The 26,628-nt window shown below is 38.2% G+C and overlaps 1 protein-coding gene across 12 annotated transcripts in view; it reads right to left on the bottom strand.

Annotated features, from left to right (window-relative positions):
* Positions 1 to 1,743: 1,743 nt before the first annotated feature.
* EMSY (EMSY transcriptional repressor, BRCA2 interacting) overlaps positions 1,744 to 26,628 on the bottom strand; it is a 39,372-nt gene continuing 14,487 nt past the window's right edge. For 3 of the 12 annotated variants that reach the window (XM_040583380.1, XM_040583378.1, XM_040583385.1), the window contains 14 exons: positions 23,307 to 23,580; positions 22,056 to 22,352; positions 19,748 to 19,897; positions 18,074 to 18,247; positions 15,714 to 15,850; positions 14,006 to 14,179; positions 12,902 to 13,100; positions 11,580 to 11,744; positions 11,156 to 11,314; positions 9,332 to 9,391; positions 8,150 to 8,304; positions 6,305 to 6,868; positions 4,923 to 5,435; positions 1,744 to 3,417 (listed from right to left, as the gene is read on the bottom strand). In XM_040583380.1, the coding sequence (XP_040439314.1) occupies positions 3,223 to 3,417; positions 4,923 to 5,435; positions 6,305 to 6,868; positions 8,150 to 8,304; positions 9,332 to 9,391; positions 11,156 to 11,314; positions 11,580 to 11,744; positions 12,902 to 13,100; positions 14,006 to 14,179; positions 15,714 to 15,850; positions 18,074 to 18,247; positions 19,748 to 19,897; positions 22,056 to 22,352; positions 23,307 to 23,580 (3,216 nt within the window). In that variant the 3' untranslated portion in view covers positions 1,744 to 3,222. Of the gene's footprint in view, positions 3,418 to 4,922; positions 5,436 to 5,725; positions 6,869 to 8,149; positions 8,305 to 9,331; positions 9,392 to 11,155; positions 11,315 to 11,579; positions 11,745 to 12,901; positions 13,101 to 14,005; positions 14,180 to 15,713; positions 15,851 to 18,073; positions 18,248 to 19,747; positions 19,898 to 22,055; positions 22,353 to 23,306; positions 23,581 to 26,628 lie in introns of those variants that run through there. The other 9 variants (XM_040583382.1, XM_040583387.1, XM_040583383.1 and 6 more) reach the window with 8 other exon arrangements.

Raw genomic sequence — 26,628 nt, 5'->3', positions numbered from 1 at the left:
TCATGTTTGTACTATTGCAGTGCCAGAGCACATTTGTTAGAACACTGAATTCAAAGCAACTCTTTAATGCTGTTTCACTTGCTCTCCAGTTCATCCACAGCTACTACCTGCTAATCCCTAGTACCAAAGATCATCACCATAGCTCACCTTTCCTTCTGTTCCAAGCAGGGACAACAAATCCATTTCAGAAAGGAAGATGTAGCTTATTAGGGAAAAGGGATATGCAAATATTACCTTACACGCTGATGTTTTATTTTTAGCTGCTTAGTGATATTTATAAGACTATAAGGAGAAGATACATGGCCGCAGGAGATGCAGGAAGTATCCCAGCGGCAGGTATGAAAAATCTGCGTATCTGCAGGGCAGGACACAGAACAGGCAGTGCTGCCTGGAGTTCATGAAAAGCGGCAGAAGGCCAAATGCTCTGAGCACACCTTCTTATAGTTTGTTCTCAAAAACCAAGTAGCTAGGAAAAAAATTACCATCTTGATCCTACATTTTAGCTCATCTTGTATATTCCTTATTATTAAAGGTATTATATAGCGAAATGCTGGAACAAATTAAATAATCTGAAAACAATCAGCTCATTTTGGGAAAGCATCAAGACAGAAGTTTCAAGAATGAATGTATTGATTTACCAAAGTCCCTTTTCTAAATTTCTCACATGAGCCCTAGATCTCCCCACCATGTGTTTCCATTTGCCAATTTGAAAACAACTAGCTCTCATAGCAACTCTAAAACCTTCCATGTTTTAAAAAAAGAGATTTGCTGTCTTTAAGGATCTGTTAAATAATTCACTGTAGTTGTTCATAACTTTTCTGTAAAGTCATCACTAAAGATGCAAACAGAAGCCTTACATAAAATATTGGAGTAGGCTGGACCACAACTCAACAACACACTTCATGCATTAGGAGCATCAAACTCACCCTGTGCCATTTCTTAGTATCCCCTTTTGGCTGGAGAGAGCATATACGTTCACCTAAACCTGAAACCATAATTTAAGGCAAAGTTCTTGGGCACAAGCACTAAGAAAAATCTTGCTCTATTTTATATTCTCATGGCCTTTTAGTCCTAGATATGTCAGGGATGCTCAAAAATACTGCAAGACCTCAGGTGATAATTTGATACAAGCCAGAACTGTCATCTGCTTTGGGCTCTTCGTAACTGTGCATGGAAAACTACAGACAATGCCTTATGCTGGCATCTGCAAGCACAACAGACTGTCCAATCCCACCGGCAATAAAACCTGTATTAAATTGCTTTTTGTCATTCTGCAGCAATGTGCAACTTTCAGGACTTGGATCGTAACTTAGTCACTCTTGCTGGTCACCATTATTTCACTAAAGCAAGAGCAGAAGCTCCCAAACAACTATCAAAACCTGAACTATCTAGAATGGCATAGTGGTAGGCTTTTTTTTTTTCCCCTCCCCCCACTACGGGAAAAAAATATGGTATGCTTCATTTCATATATATTATTCTCTTCCATCCTGAGCACTCAGTACAGCAGAAACCAAATCAATACCTATTCCAATGTAAAGGTAATGCAAAAAGTTAGTTTCCTAACCCACTATTCTGGCATTTGCACACTGAATTTATCAGGACACTTCTCCACCATAATAAGCTACATTATTTTGGAACTAAGGCTGATGGAAAAGGAAACAGAAGGAATAAAAAGTGTATGAAAGTCATAAGGACTGAAATTATAAAATAACTGAAGTTACATGAAAAAACAACAGCACCATCTTGGGGTTACTGCATGTTCTTACACGGGTGGATACTCAGGACAAGTAAGGTAAGTGAGTTTTTTAGGTTTTGTATTTTTAGTTTGAGTTACCCTATTGGAATTTAATCTTAACTACAATATCAACAGTAAAATCATAACTTAAAAAAGACTGACGCAAAAAGCTGTATTAGACTTTGGATGGAATCTACTTACAGTAGTACTTCAGCACCAAAAAGTGGGCAGTTAGGCTGATAGATGTATATACAATTAAATGATATGTCAAAGTCTTAAAATGCTTAGTTATTTATAATGAAATCTATACAAAACAGTTAAAAACGTGGGTTTATATACATTTGGGAAAAAAAGTATTGTCTCATTAGCAGAATGTATTAAAACTGGTTCTCTCATCCCATCTGAACGCAACCCCCTCTCTGTGGCTTGTAACTATCACAAAAACCCAATGTATTGCTTCAACAAGCCAAGTCATAAGGCTAATTTCTGAAACCTACCACTGTATACTGATTTAAGCTTTTAAACTACCAAAATGGTCACTTTAAAAACAGCATGTAAGAGTAAAATACAGATTTTAAAAGCCTTAGCTCACTTCTAAATTCAGAGGTTCAACTTGGAAAGATGCTGAACCATTTATCCCCAATTTTGAAAAATTGATTTATAGCAAAATACAACCCCCCACACCCTGTTTGTACTAGAATTAACTCACCTGCCTGTTTCACAGGAACTTTCTAAACAACTTGGCCTCACTTTGAATTTTATATTCAAATAAATAATCAAAGATCAACTAGCGTATATGAGCACTTTGTGTGCTTATGGCACAAAGAAATGCCTCACAGACCGTTACCCTTCTTTTAAAGCATGAAAAAAAAACCCACTAGCAAATCCACTTTGCTTCCAGTTAGTGATTTTGCTTATTAACCATTCACCAACAGGAACTGAAAAAATATAAACTATATTTTTAGGTTTACAAAAAAATCTTAACTCTAAGTGAGCACAAGTGGAAGAAAGCTAACCAATTCCAAAATTCCTGGGGCTTTTTCAGCACTGTCAGAGACACTTTTTCTCTCACATGCTATTTAAAAATACAAATATTTATTAAACATCCTCTTTTTTTGACGGTTGTTTGGCTCAACAGCTAACAAAAAGACACAGCAAAGTAACAATCCCTTTTCACTGAAATCTATTTCAGTATCTGGGCAACGGCTTCAATAGCACGAGCTGTAGAATTCGCTGCAGATTTGCCTTTTAACAGGAGTACATTCCACTGTCACAGGTTTACTAAATCTTGGTAACTTTTTCTTTTTTTTGGGAACAATTTTTAAGATGCAGCTTTTGCAATACCATCTTGTTAAAACACACTGATGCTTCAAGGGTCCAATGAACAACTCTAATAGGCAAAGTGCTCTAAGACATCACAATACAAGGGTATCTTGGATACTCAAAATCCCAAGATATTTTAAAGTGCACTCCAGTGTCCCAATTCCTTAGGATTGTTCAGCAGAACTTCGAGAGGGGCTGGGCTCAGTGCCATCCTCAGTGCTACTGTCCACGTCTTGCTCCATTGCTGTCTCCTCATCGTCGAGGCGCTGACTGGTGAAGTTGTTGAGCTCCAGGAGCCCACTGGGTTCCACTACCACATTGGAGCTGGAGTGACAAGGGATGGAATAGTGAGGGATAGTCTGAAAGAAAGAAAATATTTAAGTTTTAACACGCACTGTTTTCACAGGGAAAGGCATCTGCACAAGTGCAGGTACTTATGGAAAAGGTTTATTGTGTTCAAGAGCAGTTTTCCCCAGCTAAGGCCCGCTGCATGTGACTATGTTCAAGCTAAAACTTCAAAGCATCCTTTCACCAGATCAGGTTGTGAAAGATAAAATTTTAGTAATCTTGCTCTTAACACGCTGATCTTGGCCTTGGATCTTCACTAAAGGTCTGTGACAGTATAACCAAACAGCTACACCACCAGTGCCCACCACTCCTCAAATGCAAAGCAGAGAAAATACTTTCTTCAGCCTTATTTTTTCTCAATCTTTTTCAGACAAGACATAGAAACTCTGGCCCTGCTCAGAGCTGCAGCAGCACAGAGGCAATGTGTCCAAGCTATTGATTTCTGCTTACACTTTCACACGTTCTAGGAACTAAATCTGCAACTTTATAGAACTCACATTCTGGGCAGTATTTTACTTTTGAAACAGCTCGTTTGAAACATGCCACAATGACAAACAATACAGATTCTCAAAATACACAGATTTGAAGTAAAACAGCAATCTACCTTTGTCTATTTAGGGGAATGAGGACTAAAAATGAGTACAAAAATGATGATTTCTACAAAAGCGAAGTCTGATGCAATGAAGATTTTACAAAGTAGCATGAAAAATTTGAAAGCTCTGTATACGGATTATTTTCCACTTCAGAAGCATTTTCACTGAAACACAAATATGATATGTAATAAAACCATTTCAGTCCACACTACCATTTGTGTGAACATACACCATGCCAACTAGCCCACAAAGATCTATGTTATACCACTATGAGTCCTCTGATGACTTAAATACTTCCTCAGTTGATATTCTGACCACGTATTAAATCATCAAATGTCATATTTAAGACAGCAGCATCAATGAAGGTACCAATCATCAGTTAGGCAATGACTCAATGCATTGGGCTAGAGATCAAGTAATTTTATCTCAGAAGTGGCAAGACTGGTTATAAGTGAAGTTAGCAAGCTTTCTTCTGAATCCAGACTTTATTTACTGAACTTTCCCAGTAAGCAGAACCCCACTACTCCATTTTTTGCGCTAACTTATATTCAGAAGTAACACTAATAGCCACTATACAAATTTCTAATCATTGTTCCATAGTAAGTGTTGAAGGTCACATTTTAAAGAGTTTCAAATAAAAGTACTTTGTAAAATTAGATGAGCTTGGTTTATTTTCTTAACGGAAAAAGAAAGGCAGACACCGAAGACACAGTGAATGATACAGTGCTAAACAAACTCGAGCTCAGTTTAAGAATTATTACACACTTTGTAGTAATCCATTACAAGCATAAGAGTAGAAAAAAAGAACCAAAAACTGGGTAAGGAAAACAAAAATACTCGAACATTGTTCAGTTGCTATCATCACATTAGACACGAATTTGCTCTGTTCAACCTTTGCCTTATTTGCTCTGATCTTCTCTTACCTGGATAACAATTTCTGATGAAATCTCTTCAGCTTTCTTTTGTGATATATTCTGAATTTGTATAAACTGGTTTGTTGTAGACATTCCTTGTGCATCGAGTTTCCTCTCTGTTAAAGTAGGACCAACAGCAGGAGGACTTGAACTGGATTCTGTACATGTCTGTTGCTGGGGGGTGGAAGTTGCCGTCATCCCTACTGCAGTCACCCTCGGCACCTGGGTACAAGGTGACGACTCTGCTTCGCTAGCAAGTTTACTAGTGGACATGGCCTTGTTTGGGGGATCCACTATTGCATGTTCTACATTTGCATCAATCTGAGCTTCCACCATAGACACTCTCACAATATCTGCTAGTGCTGTCTTCACAGATGCCTGCATGGGAAATAAGCTGGTAACTGGCAATGCCAGTTTGGGCACAGAACTGCCACCTGCTACCTTTGAAACAGAAGGAGGCTGATGCCCCTCAAAAGTTATCTTTGTAACAGTGGATCCTTGCGTTATAATTGGATGCTGCACCTGAAAATCAAATTTTTGTTGTGCATGTTACAGCTAGATTTATTGAAAAGCTAATCAATATTTCCAAGGCAGTATGGCACAAACAACATACTTGCTATTAGGAAGACAGTTGAAACTCAGTGTTTTAACAAAGGAATTAGCAATGATATGATAACAGTTAATTGAAGCCTAGGGAAAAGCAGCTTTTTAGGCTGCTAGATAAGGATTGTAGCAGTATAATACCACAGCAGCCTCGTTTTCCTTTGGGATTTACATCCCCATGTAACATTTGTTAACTCTCTTGTTTTCACATGAATTCCTGAAAGGGCTAAAAAACCCCAAACCTACTTGTACTTTTCTGGAGTTAGTTAAAATACTTTTTTTTTTTTCCCCCCTCCATGCTCCTCAGTCTTTACCTTTTTCCCTCCCAAGGAAAATCAAATTACTCCTGTACATGAAAGCCATATAACTTCAGGAAGATGTAAACTACAAAGGAAGACGTACAATGGAGAGAGCATTAGGAGACTGCAGTGTATTCATCTTTATTTCCACAGAAATAAAAAGTGCTACGGGAACGGAAATTAATAATGTGTCATATCTAAAAATGAAAAGAAAATAGTTAGGGATAAATTCCATGCACCAGTGGTGGCAGAAATTCAAAAAAAACTGTCCAACAAAATACGTTTGTGAGCTCTATGGATTTTTCCCCTAGAACATGTGCTTCTCTTTCCTAGTGTCAACCTTCTGATGGGGTAATTAATACCAGCGGAATGAGGAGTTCTCTCTTGCCAGGACAAAACACTGCTACAGCGACAGGGTTGGTGTTTTGATTTTTTTTTTTTTTCCTTGAAATGCGACGTGTATTTTGCATGCTATCAATATTCCGTTACCTGGCTTGCTGGCTGTTTCTCTGAAGAGGCAGGTAGCTGCATTTGACTCTGGGGGGGTTGGGGTTGCACGTAGATTTTTTGTGCCGTTGGTGCCTGTTGCAGTTTGGGCAGCTGCTGCGTGGTTTTTACTGCAAGCACCTGTACTACAGTTTGCTGTGGCTGTGCCACTAAGGTAGGGAGTTGCCTTTCTTTGGCCATCATGTGGTGTGGGGGGTGCTGTGCATCTGGTTTGGTCTGTGCTTGCTCTTGCTGCAGGGGGGTTAGCTTTTGATGCCTTATAGAAAGCTGGGGCATTTGTGGGAGTTTGTGCTGGATTTGATCGGCCTGCAGGTGGATTGTCTGCTTCTGCTTAGTCTGGAAACACTGCAGAGTTTTCACTTGCAGTTGAGTCTGTTCCAGCTGCGGCTGACTCAGTTTTTGCTGTTTTTGTGCCTGCGATTGTGTCAGGGCAGATCTGTAAAACAAGCCAGTCTGAGGATCTAAGGTGTCCATCTCTTCCACTTCTCCTTCCTCAGTTCCAAGTTGCTCACTGTGTTTGGTAAATGCAGTGTGACTGCTTAAGGCCTTAAGAAGAAGAAGTTAGAGTTAAGTTAGTAAAGAGAAATATAAATTATAAGAATACACAATCTAAAAAATAACTTTTAATATTTCAACTGGACTACTTTCATTTATTTTACCATTACAGACTCCCAATTCACATATTAAAAGGTACCCTTACATGAAGATTCCACAATACGTAAGTAATCCATGGCTATTTTTTATCGTGTTAAAATGTGGTACATATATATCTATGCGACATTAACCACATAACTAATCCTCAGTGGCAATGATGTAGCCCTCACACGTGTCAGACTAAGGTTCAGATCCCCTGAGGTTGCATGATAATTGGATATGAAGCAGCAGGGATTAGCAGGTAGTTGAACCAGTAGCTCCTCGTTAAAGCCAGAGTCTTTCTGCACAGTAAGTTCTTGTTTTGCCTCGAGAGGATTCCGAGATTGAGAAAAGATCCTCTGTTCTCCTTCCTCAAAATTTTATTGCAATTTTCCTTGGAAACCGCACAAAAATTGTTTGATTTTGTGATGGATTTGAGAGAGCAAGACATCTGCATTTCTATGCTTTGTATACCATTGTCCAAATGTATTAAAAAATGGCCTCAGCAGCCTACTCAAACACCTGTGAAAATACACTCTCTGAAGTGGGTTTATAACCCTAACACAGTACTGTCCTGGTCCACAGCTGAAGTTCCCAGAAGTGAAAGCACTGCAGAGCTGAGGAGGTCTTGAACAAAGGCATTGGAGTGACTTCAGTAAGATTTCACTACAAGCTACACCATTTGTTTGAAGTGTTTGGGATCCTTACAACAGTAGTCTAAGATCTTACTTTTTGATTCAGAGAAGTTTGCCTATCCACAAACTAAAGCCCTCAGATGAAAAAGACACCATGTGCTCTCTGTACTGACCAGATGCTGCTTCATCCCTCTTCTCCCTACACTAACACCAACATAATCTAAAGAGCCTAGGCCCTTGCAACGCAACATATAGAGAATAGCAGCTTGTTGCTGTTGAAGAGATGACATGCAGAGAGCAGGAACTCATCTAGGAAGCACTGTCTTTTCCACAGTATCTGTTAGTACCTCTTAACAGTCTTAAGCAATCTCATTAACTGCTTTCCTTCTGTCCCACCACCCTCACCACCAAAAACAGGCAATAAGTTATTAACTTGCCCTTACACCTAGCATTTTCAGTGGCAGCAACATGACATGTTCCTTCAGAGCAAGCCCTGGTCCTATGTAACACATACAACCTACTGCTGTTTATAGACTGTTGGGAAAAGAAAGGGTACAACCTGCTGCATGATATGGGTAATTGCGCCAGTGGAGGATGTGGGGATAGATTTCACCACAACAGAAGTCTGCGTTGCTGTCTGCGACTGAGCCACGTGCTGCAGCAGAGTCCTCTGAGGCTGAGATGACTGCTGGTGGGGCTGGGACCGATGACTGACTGAAAGTAAAGAGGTCAGTGGCACTTCTCCAGAACTAACTGCAGTAACTTCTACTATTTGCATTTAAGCTGCAACTGGAAGCATACACGGGTGAAATAAAGATCTGAGTATGAAAAACATCTTTTACTGTATGCTAGCTTCAACCTTAAAGCGTAGATCTATTCTGAGAAGCCTCTTCAAGTAGTAACTGAGGGGTTTTGCTTTTGTTTCTCTTTCCTAAGTAATCCGAGTATGAAAAACATCTTCTGGCCTCCCTCTCCCAACACACCAACTTTGCAAGCAGAATTTATACTTTGTTTTCATCTGGGTTCTTTATACAGCACTGCAGACCACAAGTTAGTCTGTGGTTTTTACACTGCTAAATACTGTAGGTTTTTACCTGCATAATTGACTGCAATTAAGAACAGCAAGCCTTGCTCACTGAATTTCTACCACTGATAATCTGCAATAAACACTGTCCAGAGCACAGGCTAAATTTGAAAGATTAGCAATTAGAAAATGTTTGAATTTTGTGAAAGCAAGGTTGATCAGAAATTACAGACCAAAAAATGGAGACCTTGTAATGGGTTTACGCCACTTTTTAGAACAGATCCAGCATGAGCTATGATGATGGCTCTGTAATTAAATAGTGGATTGACAGAGAAATGATCTGCTGAGGAGAAAAAGCCACAAACCATTCTGTATTGCAGTCACTGATAAGACATGAATCCAATTACTTTGTGCCTGTCCATAATTAAAGCAAATATTTGCATGTTATTAACTTTTTATTTACAAAATAATTAATAACGAAAGAGAACAAGTGAAGTTTAAATTCAGTTGTAACATTAACTTGAAGTTTCTAGTGACTCTCCTGAAAGTTAAAAGAAAGGTCATGTTTTAAACTAGTATGATAGTTTTACTTTCCCACTTCAAGAAAGGGGTCTGATTATATCAATACCAGCCTGCATACTGTGCCAGATCAGTCATGGATATCCCCCAACAATTCCTGTACAATTGAAAATTTCATTTAAAAATAAAGTTTCTAACCTATATGGTTGTGTAGATATTCTTCCGAATGTGAACCAATACAGTGTTGTCTTCCTGAGTCTGCAGACAGACAAAAAATGGTGACACAAAGATGTGTGAACCGCTCCCTTCACCTCACAAGGAAGCACATGCTGAATCCCAGCTCCCATATAGATTAAAGTGTGCCTTATCCTTTGATCTAGATGAATGCAGGAGATTACACAACAGATTATAGACTGTTTACTATCTTACTACTGAATTTTTATCAGAAAAATATAGCTACATGGATTACTGATGAATCCTGAGAAGCAAAAATTAAAACAAGAAGGAACACTCAATTACCTGCATTCCCTGACAGCATTCACAGAAACTGGGGGAAGGGACCAAAAAAAAAAAAAAAAAAAAAATCTAACAGCAAAATAACCAATTTTGCACTGTAGTAGAAACTGCTGCTAGTCAACTCTCAGCAACCTGCATTGTTCTAGAAGATCCCTGTATATCAACTCGAGGTTTACAAAAATCCCAGTATTTCAAACAGTAATCATAACTCAAAGAAATTTTCAACTTGCATACTTTGTGTGGCTTCTACGCGGCAGAAAAGGACTTAAATCTATAAAGATACTGACTGCAATTTCACATCCTCCTTGCAAAGGGCCCTATTTTACATCAACTTTTACAGCAGGAGCCAGCAAAAACTGGAACCCTGAATAGAAGCTCAACACACAGCGTCTGTGTCAGTGAAGATAACTGACTTAACTGGAAATCACTTTAACACTATTTATTGTACTTTTGAGTTTGTTTTAAAAGAGATCCAAGGGAAGGTGACTCAAACATTCACAATTGAAGCCAGACACAGTAAGTGTTATTGTTACTTTTTTTAAATAACATCCCTCCCTGCTTCAATTTCACACAACTTAAACTTAGACCATATGAGGGATGGAAGCAAGGGGAGGAGATACAGAGCAGGTAAATGAAAAATTAAAGTAACTGTTTAAGACATTTAACACTAAAAACACTGGAGTTACAGATATGTACTTACACAATTCAATATAATCTAGCTTTATTCCTCTTTTCCAATGCGGATTTTAAACACATTTTTGATTTCATTTTCCAAAAAGTAGGTAGATCAAAAATGTAGATTTAAGAAATTAAAATGGAAAATAGGTAATTTGATCTTCTCATGTATGTGTGGGAAGTGGCTAGTGTTCTGAGGTAGCAGGGAGCATCAGAGAGACAAGGGAGTCAAGGACTTACACAAAATGGGCAAGCAGATAGGAAGAGTCAAGAGTTTCGAAAGAGTTGAATCTCAACCATAATTTCAGTTTGAATAATTTCTTTAAAACGTGCAAATTTCTCAGTTCAAAGCCTTCTAGAAAGTGAAGAAACTGGGGGCTACATTAGCACTCTAAATGCACACCTGGCTTAAAAACACCACTCAGCCCTGGTAAACAAGTAACATTTTGCAAACATGGGTTAAAGTCAAAAGTTGGACTCCCCCGGTTATGTACAAAACCAGTATACAGTTCCTGTACTCTTAGTTTTCTTTTTCCTTACTGTTTTCTTTAAAAGACAAGTGGGACAGGTCAGGGAACAGAAGATCTGTTCAAGTAGGATATCTTGAAGCAACAACCCTTTGTTTCAGCTAGAAACATTCTCCACTACGCCCCAGAAAAGCAGATACAATCTCTGTCCCCTGTACATGGTCTCAAGAGTGGAAAAAAACTCATTTCCTCTACAGCAAATGACAGTGAAAACATAAACATGAAACCCATTGTAAGAAAAGTTCAAAATTAAGATCCCAGGCTTGAACTGCAAACCCACCATCACACCACCTTAGTCACTTACCAGTTGTGATATATTCAGCAACCAGTTCCGACTCCACTACAGCAATTGAAGGACTCTCTGGAGAATGCCTCTTTTCTTGGGTCATCTGGATTGGGACAGCCATTTGGCTCAAGTCAATGGTAGGCTGCCTTGGCTTCGATTCTAACTTCTCCTTCACTGCTTCAGAAGAAAAACAAAGCATAAAATAAGCCTCCAATATATGAACCTCCATAATAAAATAAACCTCCAATATAAATGCAAAAGTTTAATTAAATAGACAGGGAACATTATATAATATATTCAAAGAAACTGTTACAGGATAAGAAGAAAAGAATCAAGCTGACTCAAGATAGGTGCTTTTCAATTATGAAACTTAGTACAAACCACTGCCTAAGCAAGTAATAAGCTTTAAAGTTATCCTAAACAACCATAAGTGTTTTCACACCTGTTGTCTGCTGAAGTTCCAGCAAAGCTTTTATCGTGGAAGTAGCTGACTGAGATTCACTGGATACATCCTGGTAAATTATCGTAGGGCTTGTGTCCACAGCAATTTCATGTTCTGACCAATCTTGACTTCTTGAAGCAATCACATGGACTACGGGCTGAGAATCTGTTTGCAAAAGAACGAAAGCACATCAGGTCATCGCAGAACCATTTTGGTTGGAGGTCTCTTGTCCAACTCCTTGCTTGAAAGCAGGGCTATAGTTCAAAATTAGACCAAGCTACTCATTATCCATTAGCATTTTGAACACTGCTAAGGATGCATATTCTCATTCTGCAACACTTTAGTTTTTGTTACAATTAACTATTGAAGTAAAACACTGCTGATGTTATGAAGTTTCCAGCAAAAAAACCAAAAGGTCTTATCTATCTTAGCTGTTCATAAAAGCTTTGGTTTGAACAATCAAAGTTAAAGCAGGTTTCCTTGTATACTGAATTTGCCTTGGAATGAACTCTTTTTTTTTTCAGAGGATTTCAGCAGTTCAGGCGATCAACGTGTATTGAGCATTCTGAATTAAGAGCTCCTAAATTTTGATAGGTTTGTTGAAGCTTCAAAACTTTTTAAAAATTTACTTAAAATGGCAGTATAGACCAAGAATGACAGAATTATATAGAAAAGGTGGCTGAAACACACGTAGTAAAGTACACACATTTCACTGAGACATAGTTGGTTTTATTTAATGTAGCGATACACCCTACGGCCACTCCTGACTGAAGTCTGGGTGTTATTTATGCCCCATTATTTACGCTCCTCTACCACACAAAGAACTGCATCCGTACCATGGCTTGAAGACACAGCAGCAGGACTGCATGTCTGATATATGTCCTGATCCACTCACATGTGCCTATAAAAGGACCAAAATTTACGGTGGTCACATGACAGCTTTCAGTCACGCAGCAGACAGAAGCTTCAATACTCTCAGGAAAAAGGGTTGGCAGAGCATGAGCTGCCAAAAAAACCCCAAACCTGCTACACTGCCTACCTCTGTCAGACTCCCCAAAGAGGGAATAGGCTGCAGGCCACAAGCATTGTAACAAGTTGGCACCCAGCAAGAAACCATTATCTCCACTTTTCACATAGGAAATGCAGTCAATACAGTAAATAGTTCATAAAAGACAAAGAAAGCCATCAGGGAAGTGAACAGTGACTCACTATAACAGACTGGGTGAAAAGCCGTGCTAAAAGGAGATGCAGTGAGTTATATGAAACTAGCTAGCATGCTTGGGAGACAGTCCATTTGTATTTTATGCAACACTAATACACACCTTGGGAGCTCTGGGAAGACTCTGTAGAAGAAGAGCTGCTATCAGTGTAGGTCTGCGGTTCTTCTTTCACTTCTGGGAGGGATGAGTTTCCTGTCTCTGCTACCCTTGATGCCTGCTGTAACGTTTCAGTCACCAATTGCCTAGTTTGTTCGCTCACAACTGTTGCTTGAAATGTCACTGGCTTTGGTTTTATGAGAACCTAATTGGAAAGACAAATTTTGTGTTCAGTAAGCATGCTCAAGAAAACAGATCTGAGCAATCACGAATACAGGGTGCTATTCAAACAGATCAATGTGCAAGACCTACATAATATTCACTATTTACTGAAAATGAAAAGTCTACCTGTAAATTCAGCAGCTCTGATTATTAAACCACAAAGCCCAAGTAAATAGCAATGCACAAGAATATACTTCTCACTCAGTAATTTGGAGTACTTAACACAAAGCCACTAAACCATTTTTCAAGGCTGATACAACTATGGTGTGACAAGAGAAAGCTACACAAGTGAGCTGGAACATGCACTGAACTGATAAGGACAAGCACTTCTCCACAGTCAACTGTAAACACAGTCTTGAACAATCAAGACACGCAAAACATTGTATGTGACATAAGTTTAGCTCTTTTAAATACTAAGTGCAACCAGAGAAAAAGCTGAAACTGAGAGCATCCAGAAATAGGCCAGATTCTCTGTATACAGCCCCACCTACTACACATGGTTGCAGGGACAACCTGAACATACATCAACCAGAAAATAACTTCAATAAAACCTCAGATTTGATGGATGACCTATGTCCACACTCTGCGTCTATTTCTCATGATCTAGTATTAACTGTAGGAGTTGAACAGGCATCTAGAGACACAACCAGACAGTTTCAGCTATGTAAAAGACTTAGTAAATCCTTCTGGCTTGCTCAGAAAAAGGTAACAAACCCAAACACCACGCTCAAGAAATAAGAATCAAGGCCAACTGATTACACCCCAAGTCTTATTCCCCATAGACTTATATTATTCCTGCAACAAATACGGCACCACAGTGAAAAATTATTTACTTCCCATTAAAATTTAGGGGTACATTTCAAAAGAAAAATGGGTCCTCACTGTTACCTGCGTCTTCCCTTGCTGACCATAAACAATTTTAGTTGGGATGATTTTGGTGGCTGGCTGGACCGTGGAGCCTATTCCTTTTGGCTGTGTAACAATCATTTTTGTGATGGGTCTTGTGGCAGTGATGATAGCAGGTTTTGCTCCTGCTGGCACTGCCTGAATAGTTTTCTCCCCCTGCAGAGAAGTCAAAGTTTACAGGTTAACTTGGTGAAATTCTTCAGAAAGACCCAGTCTCTAAAAAAATACAGTTATAGACAAGTGTGTGTACCATGAAGTCACTGCTGCAGCTGCAACTAGACTTACTTGATACAAAAAACATTTAAAGACCAATAACAAAAAAACCCTACAGCTTTAAATAGAAAAGCTACCAAAATCCCCTTTTCCATTACTTTACCTTTTGAGCAGCTCTGAAGGGGTGAACAAAAAGCAGTAACTAAGAGACACTGACAAGTTTTTTCAAGGTTGCTTCTAAGAATTCACGTAAGTTGGAACTTTCCTCAAATCCTTCACAAATGTTTTCTGAAACCTCTTATTTCTATTAACACTAACTTCGGCAAGACATCTACAAAACTTTAACTGGGATTCTAAAAAAAAGTTATTTATAGATCTTTGTATTATCCTCATGACCAAGACATTAATTATGAATGGACCTTCTTTGAACTAAGAAAAAAAAAAACAAAGCAGATTCACAGCTGTTTCACAGGGAACACTTGACTTTGGAATAGCGCTGACATATGACTAGATCCCCGACAGCTTAAGAGCAGCAAAGACATTGAGCATGCTTTTTTTTTTAGCTCTGCATAGTAATAAACCAGAAACAACATTAGTTGCCAGTTCTTCCAGTGCTCCTACCAATTCCCATCAAGTAGCGGGAAAAACCATGAACCATACTTGTTTCAGAAATATCATCACATTCTGATGGTTCCTACTGTGTAACACCAAGGGATTTCCACTTGCATGAAAATACATCTTCAAGTTTTGTAAACTACGGAAGTTCACAATCTTAAAAATTCCTAAAAGGTTTAGGAAAACCCCCAAACCTCCCTACTCAGCTCTGCTACTCAGGTAGACCTTTAAAGATTACATGATTAATGCATTAAATCTCACAACTCTATCTAGGAATATAAAGCATGATCATCATATTTATTTACTAGCACTTACAGGTAAACCTAGATGAAGCTGGAAACCTGACGTGCAAGACCAAAATCAAGTTATCAAAAAAATAATTCAATGCTGTACAATACTGAGGTACAGGATGCTACAGTGTTACACACCACATAAATCAAAAGGTGGTACTCTTACTGTGAAGGACAGTTTATTTCTGCCCTTTACATCCAAAAGATAAACAGCTGGAGATGCAAGTTTGTAACAGGACCATGGTTCTCACTGGAGCACAAAGCAGGCAAGACTCTAGTAGTTTTCTTCTGCTTAATCCTTTTAGGATTACGAAATCATTAACCATGGCAAAAAGGCAAGCTCAAAAATCTTTTTATCTTCCATTAACTTTGAGAACATTCACAGCTTGTTTTAAGCAACTTTCATAACCCACAAAACATAACTGCTTTTCAAATATCCCTGACATTAAGGCATGCTCTATCTGTTAAGGAGCTCACGCAGGTTGCTTTTAATAGGGACTTTAACAGAATGAATGCAGCAGCCAGCACACAGCGTGTCACTTGGCTATCAATTTGAGACTTGAATCTCTTACCCCAGCATTCAATAGCGTTGTAACAACATTTTTGCCTGGAAGCCCCTGAATTGTAGTTCCTTTTCCAGTAGTCTTTTGCACAACAATCACATTGGGTTTGGATGTCATTGGAATTGTAGTGATCTTGGTTGTAGTTCCTAAATTTTTGTGGGAAAAGAAATAATGAGTAGTTAATCGTATGTTTATATACCACTACAGAAGATGGTGAGCTATACAGGAATCACCGTTTTTAGAGCTAACAGCGTATTTAGATCTAACAGCACAACAACGACAAAATAAAAGCAGCATCTGGAACAGGAATTTATGTCATGGAACTCAACATATAAAGATTAAATTCCCACTCCACAAACCTTTCACCTACAGTAATAACAGGCATGTGAAGGACAGAGTAATTTATATTAGGACAGTCAGCCCCTTCTCACAAATTATGGAGCAACCTAATATTCTCAAGCTAACATGTCTAACTTTTCAAAGGCTAGAAATTGAGGGGGATAAGGACACCACTAATACTCAACTCAAGGTCCTATCTGACCTCACAAAGATTCTTCTAAAGATTTCTTCTGCAGAAGAATGTACGTACCAAGAATGTATCTGTCAAGAGAAATACCAGCTTTTTTGGGCATTGAAATGTTGTAACACTGAAAGTGACAACTAGTGCCTTGAACGAAGGAAAAAAGAAAAATATGCTATTGTTTTACAATCAGTTCTTAAAAGTTGCGTTTAGAAGTGGGGGGTGGGGTGGAGTGTTTCTTTTTAGGAAGAGCTGTGCTGGCTACTTCTGATCCTCTCCCAGTACTTAATTAGTTCCATTCCCTGTATCAGGTTTTTATTTAACTGCCATGACAGGTAATTCTAGTCAGCCCCCCCAGCCTACAAGAGTACATATGTACCGATACGTAAGTCATCACCGTTACCAGACTGCCATTTCAGTATCTCAGACAACTTTTTATCACTACCTTCCACTTTCTCCTGGAAGAAAGTAGCACTCAGTCACAGCAGAGCTGCAGACCCAAGGATTCCCTCTGTCAGTCATGCCTGTAGATACTTCACTCATATATTCCAGATTAATAATTTTACTAATTCTGGGAAAGGGAATATGTGCATGATTTACTTAATTCTAGTGACCTTCAAAGGCATCTAAAGATTGCTTCCTTAAACAAACAAACAAAAAAAAAACAACAAACCACCCCACCCCCAAAACACCCCACCACAAAGCAAAAATAAAAAAGGCAAGCATCCTTCCCACACCTGTGTTGTTTCAGGACAATCATTACTATCACTAACAGGGTCAGTCATGGGCTTCCCCACATTAGCTAGTGCCCAGGAGAATTATACTTGCATTTGTGTATAAACCTACTAGTAGATCTAGAAATCTTCTGAAAAATTCATGATACAACAGGCTAAAAAAGTTACTTTTTCCCAAAGAAGCTCTAAATATCATTTTGTAGAAATCAGCATCTGAAAAAACTGAGGTACCTCTACCAGACTACTCCTCAGAAGGGGTTGACTGGATAGCTTGTGCAGCAGCTTCCAGTGGCTGACTGGTGCCATGTCAGGTCTTTGCTAAACACCAACAATGGGACCTTAGAGTAATTTAAAGATATTACTAGACAGGATGAACAGAACCAGCAGACCTTGCTGTACATATGTACCTAGCCAGGAAAACACAGCAGACCCTCTCTGCATTAGCACTGTTACAAAGTCCAAATCAGATACTAAGAAACTGACTGGAGTGAGTGTGCTTGGTCCTGGTCCCAAAGATTTAGAGGCTATACAGGCAGAGAGCGTCAAGGTAGGTCAGCAGACTAACAAAGATAAGCAGTAGGGTCTGCGTGAGGCTGGGAGGAAAAACTTAAAGTTAGAACATTGTGTAAGGGAAAGACAGGCTGACAATGATAAAAGAAGAACAAGATAAGGCGGAGACTACACCACCGAGTTTAACATACAGAGCTTATTTTTATTCTGGTTCTTTGGACATGCAGTGGAATAGAAAAGGGCAGCACCCAGATTATAAAATGCTTTAAATTTGGGCCAATAGTTTTCTGATCTTTCCACCCTCTAACACAGTAGTTCTCCTCCCCCAACATTTCTCTTCTCCTCCCAGGCTTCCCTCACGTTAGATGCTTCCTCCTTACACACAAGAACTGCTGCAATCTTTAAGATCACTTTACATCATTAACTTCTACCCATTATTTTCTTCATCCTCAGCTGCTTTTCTTCTGAATTAACAACTCCTTTAAAGGTCCTACTAATTATTTGACCATGTAACCCACAAAAAGTCCAGAAACAGTTAGAGCAAGTCTGAAGTTACTTTTGAAATAGTCTTGATATGTAAGCACAAGAAGTACTCATATGCCTACCAGAAACAATATTACTGCTGATAATCTTCCCTCCCAGCGTAGCCAGTGATTTTGGTACCACAGTAATGATACTACCACTTGTAGTTTTCACATAAGTAGCAGCCCCTGGAGTTCCAGCCATCCGAGCCCCTATAGAGGGGCTAACTGTTGGCCGTGTATATGTTGCTTGAGTTCCTGTTTTAAAGACAGAACAAGAAAGTTCACTGTTAGAATATGATCCTCTACTAGTATTTGTGGAAAAATCAGTTAATTTAGGTGAAAAGCATTAGATTTATTCAAAGACCAACACTGTGATTTATTACCACCCTTTACAATTCTCCTGCTACTTTTTAAACCCACAGAGCAATACTCAAGTATATACCAACTTTAAGAATCTTCTAAAGTATTTTAAACTTTCATATTTCATATTCATAAACTGTCATCTTTTAAAACACAACCTTGTGCCCAAGATTTTAATTTTCAATAGGTGTTCAGATTCTGCTGTATGTTTGCCACTTGCTCCTTTAGATACCCGAGTCAGGCATCTGATGACACTACCAGAACTGATCCCTACTCTCTCGAAAGACACCTATACTATTGCTTCTTCTATATGACAAATTGTTTATAAAGAACACACCAATGACTGGTCTAAATATCACTCCAAGACTGAAAACATCATTTACAGTGATAATGCAATTTTATGGTTTTAGCATTCAGCAGTAAAAACCAAACTTCCTGCCAGGGTATGTGTTGTTTTTTTCAGATCTACTCCTTCTCAAAATGCAAACAGAACTGAGTCCCCAAAAGAAACTTGCTCAAAATAATAATATCAGCCAACAGCTACAGGAACATTGTAATTCCATTCTGCTTGTAGTGCTGCAGATAGTGCATTAGACCTTAACTGCTATAGATCACAGAGCAAGACAGTCTAACAAGAAAGCCATGTTTTCAAATCCAAGAGAGCACAATACAGGTTTTACCAATTAAACGACCTGTAAGCCTGCTAGATTTTTTAAATGTATTTAAGAATGCTTTTGTGAAGTACTTCAAAAGTTAAAAAAAAAGAATACTAACCATTAATTTATGCTAATATTCCCAACCCATGCTAAAAGTTACTGTTTTCTGAAAACTAGGATAAAGATGCCCTTCAAATTTTTCTCACACAAGTTTACAATCTGAACAGTCTGCATTATTTCTGATCTTTAAGAAAACACAAATACAATTAGATCCCCAGAAAAACACTGGGAGTTTAAAATTCAATTTACTGCCCTTTTTATAAATTCACTACAGGACTATGAGCAAGTCACCTGTCTTTTAAAGTCCATATATGTAAAATAGGTCGGCATCATTCCTATCTGCTTGACATACCTAAAAAATTAATGTAAATTGTCTAATATAAGATGCTACAGAAGTGCAAAGTATCAGTATATGCTGCAAGAAAACCTCCTTTAAAATAAACTCAGTAAGGAAGGAACAATCATTTTTAAGTACCAATTCAAAAAGATCGTCAGAGGAATAAAAGAGTACTCAGTGCAAAAATCCTAATCTAGAACAAGTATCAACAGGACTCTGAACGTGCTGTTGTACTCACTGTTCACAAGAGAGAAGTGGGGTTTTTTTTACCCTAATAAACCATGTTTGATCATCTGTATGTCTGGGTTTACCCTCCCTTCCCTTCTCAGAGCCGTAACTTACCAGTGGGAGTAGTGACCAGTTTAGTTGTCATGATAGTCCCATTACTGCTAACCACCATAATAGGTGAATTGCTACTGCTGGGCAAGGTCGCTGTAACTGGTTTGGGAAGGATTTTACTGGGCTGCACCTGTTGAGTGATTATTTTAACACCTAGGAAAGGAGAAAGGTCACTGTTAAAACACAGGCACGAAAAGTTACTTTTTGAAATGCTTTCTCAGACCAAGCCCTAACGGGCAAGTAGCCCCACAAGGCTTCCATTCTGAGCCCATGCATTCTTGATCCTGAAAAGAATTATTTTTTTTAGTTTGGGTTGGATTTTTTTGCCTTTTTCTTGTTGGTTTGGTTTGTTGGTTTGTTTTTTTTTTTTTTTTGGTAAATAACAAGACATTCATCATCTTTGCCTTTCATGTGCCTGTTTCAATTCCTAGTTACTCCCACTGAGGCATGGGATTCCATTCCATCACAGATTTGTTGTAGTGATTTTTAACCTTTTCTGGTCCATGATTTGAAAAACAGAATGTTTCCCGGGAACCAACAGGTTACAACCTATACTGAATTGGTTCATACACAATGAATCATCTAAAAGTGAAATAGACCTTCATCTCTTTAGCCTGTAAATTCTAACCTGTCTTAATTAGCCTAGTTGACTTCATCCCTGTGAATAAATTCAATAAAGATTTCTGCACAAAGAGTATTAGTGGGTGTAAAGAATGTAGTATTAGGCTAGGGAAGGCTGTTTTAAGTAAACTGCTCACTCGCCTCTTGATTTATTGGTTATCTTAAAGCCACAAAGGAACTGGGCTGAAACAACCCGAGTAGAATCAGCAAGAACGAAGGATGAGGACACCTTGGTACAGCAAAGATTCTGCTCCCTCTCTCTCTATTTGTGTCATGGAATGGGAACTGTGAGATTTACTTCTCAGTTGCAAACCAGGAAATTCATGTCATCTGTTCAAAAGTATATCCAGGACACTTACATCTTCTATTGTTCCACAATGAGGTAAATGCATTGTATTGTGTTGGTGAAATGCTGTGAAACACCCAGCATAAATTAATCCCATCTAAATGTAGGCACTTGTATTTGTGTACAAATGTTTCTAGGTGAACAATTTCTTCCACTCAGGATGTGGAACATCCTCCAGAGATTGTTCCTTCTTTTTATGTTGACTATATAAACAGTACAGAGCCAGTAAGCTCCATACAATGAAGTTGGGAAAGAGGAACTGAAACTATTGCATCATCCAGACACAAAACTGGGTAAAAAGCAAAGCCTCTGTGAAAACTGATTCACATCTTCCAGAAATAATAGGTATCAGATGGTATTTCCAAAGAAAATTTAACTAAAAAAAGCACACTGAGCCTAAACCCATGGTAGAAGGCAAGAAGTGAAGCTCTTATTGACCAAGTAGTGTCCAGTGACTGGACAATGGAGGCCTCTTATCTGTCTTCATTAGCAGCTATTTTTTCATAGACAATGGTCCTATAATCCAAAAGGAAGTTTATCACAGGACAGGAGTAGGGCTGTTTATTTCTTCATTCTATGGTCTATTTGAATTATCTGATCTAAATAGTATGAATATAAAATATACGAATATAAAATAATAACTTTACTGACATGACTAATATAAAACAGGGAGATAAAAATACTTTGCACTTTTACAGCACCTCTTCCTTCAGAATTAGGCAACTTTGCAAGCATTACTTCTTAGTACACCTTATGGAGATAAGAACTGTATTCTACAGCAGAGTAAAGCCAAGACAGAAAGACTATATGACTTGCCCAAAGTCAACCGCATGGATCAATGTTACAAAAAGAATAGAGTCCAACTTCCAGTTTCTGATCTAATTGTATTTGTTATGACAAGTACCTCAAAAGCAGGTTTTGATTTCTGAACCCAAGAAAAGAATTAAAACTTGGATTAACTTTTTCTAGCTGATACAGTTGAACAGTTCTTGGATGTTCAGAACACTCTTGTCTTCCAGTTTCAAATCAGGTTACTTTTGAAGATATTTACACACATTTCAATCTCTAAAGTTAAAACATTTATTCCTAAAGCATGGTCTGCAATACTTGAACCAAACAAGAAGAGTGACAGAACCAAATTCTTCAATCAACGTTACCTGAAAACATCAGGACATCCTTCACTACCTACTTCTATCCAAGTTTAATGCTAAATCTTGTACTCAAGTAATTACACCTTCGTAACAGCTTCCCATGCACGTTTTGGGACTGAATTCTGCCCTACTTTCTCGAGCTGTGGTCAGACCTCACCAGTCAGCAATATGACACAAGATTAATTCCAACTACCTGATTCCTGTTTGATCTGAATGGTGGGCTTGATGCCAGGTGGCAACTGAGATTGCTGTGGCTGCTGTTGAGCTACAGAAGACTGCACCAGCTGCTGCTGTTGTGGCTGCTGCTGCTGTGGCTGCTGCTGCTGTGGTTGTTGCTGCTGCTGGGCCTGTTGTATTTGGTGCAGCTGCTGTTTGGGGGACTGTTGATGCTGTTTGGGAAACTGTGCTAAGATCTGAGTTGGATTCCCAACCAAACCTTTTGGGGAAGGTAGTCTGGTAGAGGCAACTTTAATTGCCGATGTAGACACACCTGTGAAAGAGTAAATGGTTTAAGATTGCACAGTGCAACACAAAAGAAAAATATTACGATTTCTAATTTAATTTTGCATTTAAACTATCTTTACAACTGGAAAATACATAGATATACATAAGAAAAAAAAAAAGACTTGATTGTCTAACATTTCGCGGACTGGAACAAGAATGGAAAATATGAACCAGGAAAAACTGCAATGTGACATCTGTCATTCTCAGGCACTGCATTTTTCAAGTGCTGCTCACTGAGATCCTTTCTTTCATCCACAGCTGCCCTTCCAAATGTTAGCTAGTTGCTGTGGAGCTAAAACAGTCAAGCTAGCACACATAGTTGGAAATAGCCATCAGAAACCTAGGAATTTTAATCCAGGCTCACCTCAGGTCTTAATTTTTAAGGACTTGAAAACTGACATGCTGATAAAACACACAGATAAAAAGGTGTAAACACTCCTCTACCTTTCAGAATTGTCACCAGTATTAGCTACCACAAGAAATATTCTTAAGACTGGACATGTCAAGCGTAATTTGTATTTATTTAACGTTAACTTTGCATGTTTTTGTAAATCAGGCTTTAAGAGAAGCCATCACCTTCAAATATTGGATACATCCATTTTTCCATGCATCAGAGTTGTTAAAGCCAGTCACTTTGAGACTACAGTGTTTTAATGCTGCAAAAGTAAAACCTTTTCAAAATAAAAAGCTATGCTGCACAGTCTCACAACATTCCCTTTAAAAAGGATCTGCACATTAATTGTTTAAGTAGAGAGGAAAAGAGTTCAACAAGAACTTCTGGGGAGTATCTTGCATTAGTTTCATCAGTAGACTTCTTTCATGTCTCCTGTGCTTTGCTCATCGTATGTAAACATGCAGTGCATCTTCCCTACGCTATTCTCAACACAAAGTAGAATTCATCAGTGAAAGAGTTTTTATAAACATAATGTTATTACCATACCTTGTGCTACTGTTGACATAACCACAGATGGTGTTGATGATACTACAGCAGTCACAGCAATAGTATTTGCAGCACAGGAGGGAGTGGAAGAGCTACTGCTGCTGCTGCTACTGACCAAAGAGGACTGAGAAGCAGTTATAACCACTGGTTGCTTTTGAGTAGTTGAGGCAATGACTGATGTTGGGACAAGTTTCGTAACTGCTGCATAGTTGTGGGACTTTGAAAGGATGTTGGGTACAAAAGTTGAGCTTGGAGAGGTGGTTACTATTATCACCTGAAAGAAGAAAAAGAACAACACAAAATTCATTTGTTCTTTGCATTTATTTAAAAGCATAAAATTTCAGTACTGTATCTGTCTGTGTATTTACTTTTAAGGATACACGTTATTAAGACCATTTAAGATTGTCATAATCACATTTGCTGGCAACAAAAAAAATTAGTTTGAAGTAATAGTGTTAAACAGTTCCTTAAAATTAGAAGGTGTTTTCTTCTGAGGAAAACAATTACCATTTAATTAAAGTAGAATTACCTTATGTCTGAAGACAAACAGACAGGAATAAACTGCTTGGCTTATTTACACTGGGCCAGGAAGCCTGAAGGTCATTTTAAATGCAACTGAAGGGATTTCCAGCAAGTTTTAAACACCATTCTCCCAAACATTGCACATATTTCAAGAAATGGCAATGAGGGAATAGATGTTTGGGGTTTTTTTTTTCCCTCTTTAACAATTAGCAAGCAGTTGTCAAGTTAGTAATAGGAAATATTTTTGACGCACAAGGCTGTAAACAATATTTCATCAGTGAAAAAACTGGTTTAGGTTTGAAACAATTTCTGCTTTAATTAGTGCTCTCAATAACAAGAAATTATTTCTTATCTGTCTGAAAACCATTTGTCTAAAGAGAATAAACATTACCCCTAGTGCGACTTACAATTACAATGCCATGAATTTGATCTGACACAGAAAAACATAGAATTCATTATAACATTGGAAGAGAACTGTTCTTACGCAACTGATCTAGAAAACTAAGAATTTTAAGTATTGAATATGGGGACTGTTCACATAAAATGATTCCTTTTATTCTGCTTATATGTACCTCCTTGTACTTACACACAGTGAAAATAGAAACACATACCACAGAAATACAACATTTTCAGTTTACCATGCAAGAACGTTGACAAATTGTTTTAATAATGCAATTGTCCTAATAAAAAAACCATTTATTAAAGCTTGGAAAATTAAAACTTATTATTTGATGTAACAAAGGCAGATAGAAAAAAGGTATAGAAAGAGCAAAGAAAACCCGGGTCAGCTCAAACCAAAAGTCTTACACTACTACCCAAGGACTTCTGAAACCTTGCCTGATAGAGAAAATAAATAATATGGTAATGGTACCAGAAACAGACTTTAGGGACAGATCAAACACTAAAAGATTAAGATATAATTCATTTAATAACAACAACAAAAAAAGCAATAGCCACATGGATGGAGTAAAAGCAGCTAATTTCACCACCATGGTTACCTCTGCCTCTCCTTTTGACCCAGTGCTTGGTTTTATGGTCCCCACTCCTCAGCTAAGCCTTTAATATCTTGACCTGAGGAAAACCAAAACCTTACTACCGCCACAAGCTACAGTAGGTTGACCACAACTGACCAATGTCTGAAGGACAAGAATTCCACATCTGCTGCTCCACCACTTTATTGCATTCTCCAGGAAGAATGTTTTCTCTGCACCACTATTGCTTTTGCCTTCTGCCTAACCTTGATTTAACCAGAACACCCTTCTGAAACTGCTCTTAGGCTACAACCATGCAGTCAAGCTGAACATGACACAACTTGATTCTGGTACGACGCTTGCAGGTGGAAAGACCCTATAATGTGCCTCTGCCATTTTATCCTATTTCTTAAATAGACAGCTAACACTAGAAACACTCCCCTAGTGTTTGAATTTTAGAGCCAAGTCCTTTCCACCTAGAATAACTAATTTAGAAATACAGGACAACTTGCAGTTAAAAAAGGCAGATTATTCACATTTAATTTCCTATCTAATCTGTAGTGCAACCTGGCAAGTTCAGCATTTCAACCAAGTAGGTACAGACATGTAGGATGAATCTGGGAATCATCATGACTCCTGAAGACCATTGTTCTTCATTCAAAGACAGAGATAAAACCATCAGTCAAGATTATCACCTAATAACACTTTATTTAATCACGTAAGGAAAAAAGCTTGTAAAGCATTATAGCTCAACAATAACTGCTGTCCTGCGACTAAGCAGGTTTGGGTCTCTATTTCTTCTTCCAAAATTAACACAGCAAAACAAAGTTCAGTGAGCTGCATGTATGAAGTATATCCAGAAAATTTTTGGATATTTAGAAGTATTAAAATTTAGAAGTAAAAATTTAGAAGTATTAAAGCTCAAATCACAACAATTGTATTTGTGAGATACTGTTTTCTCATGTACCTTGAAATGATCAAAGTAACCTCATCATGGGTACCAAAACCACACCACATCTCTTTTACAGCAGAAAGACTGCCTGATTTTTAATTATTAAAAAAAAAGTTGCTTTTTTGTTGCTGTTGATTTTAATTGCTACAGTAAAAACAAATTCCTAACATACATTGAAATTAGTCATCAGCTGTGTTTTGATAGACATCAAAACCTAGTCCTTGAAGAAATAAAGGCATTAACTGCCAGAAGCCTCGCTAGCTAGATTCCTTCTGTGTCCTAGACAGAGGACTTTATTATAAGGCAATCCAGAAATTGGAGCTGTGACATTATTAGTCTTCCTCCAACCTACTAAACGTCAAAACAATTCAGAAAGTTGGCATGCAGAAATGAAGAATTTTATTCATAGCCAACAACTTCACTCCTATCCAACAGCACTTGTTTAAAATAGTACACTTCCAATTTGAGTGTAACAAATCTGACATTTAGTTTAAAACTACTAAAAGGGATTTCTCCTACTAAAACAATCCAGTTACATATTTTGGCATGTCTAAACCCAACAAAAGAGGGCAGCGTGACAGGTTCAGAAAGTCAAATACTACGCAAAGCAAACCCTGAAATTTCCACAGCAGAACAAGCAAAGGCACAACTACAGAAAAGACTGTATCAACAGTCCATTCTCTTCCCTTTGGAGATTTAATACACTCCATCTCTAACTACCATGATATATAATAGTGAAACTTAATACAAGACTACAGACATTTAAGGAAAAAAAATTCTTCCTGCACAAAAGAGGAGTCTAACAAGAGCAACAGGATGGGTAGGTTAAGCCCTATACAAACTGTGGATTTGCTGCACTGAATGCAGGACGTTCTAC

The sequence above is a fragment of the Falco naumanni genome, chromosome 2, assembly GCF_017639655.2.
Source record: "Falco naumanni isolate bFalNau1 chromosome 2, bFalNau1.pat, whole genome shotgun sequence".
NCBI lineage: Eukaryota > Metazoa > Chordata > Aves > Falconiformes > Falconidae > Falco > Falco naumanni.
This window is presented reverse-complemented; position numbering and strand designations above follow the sequence as displayed.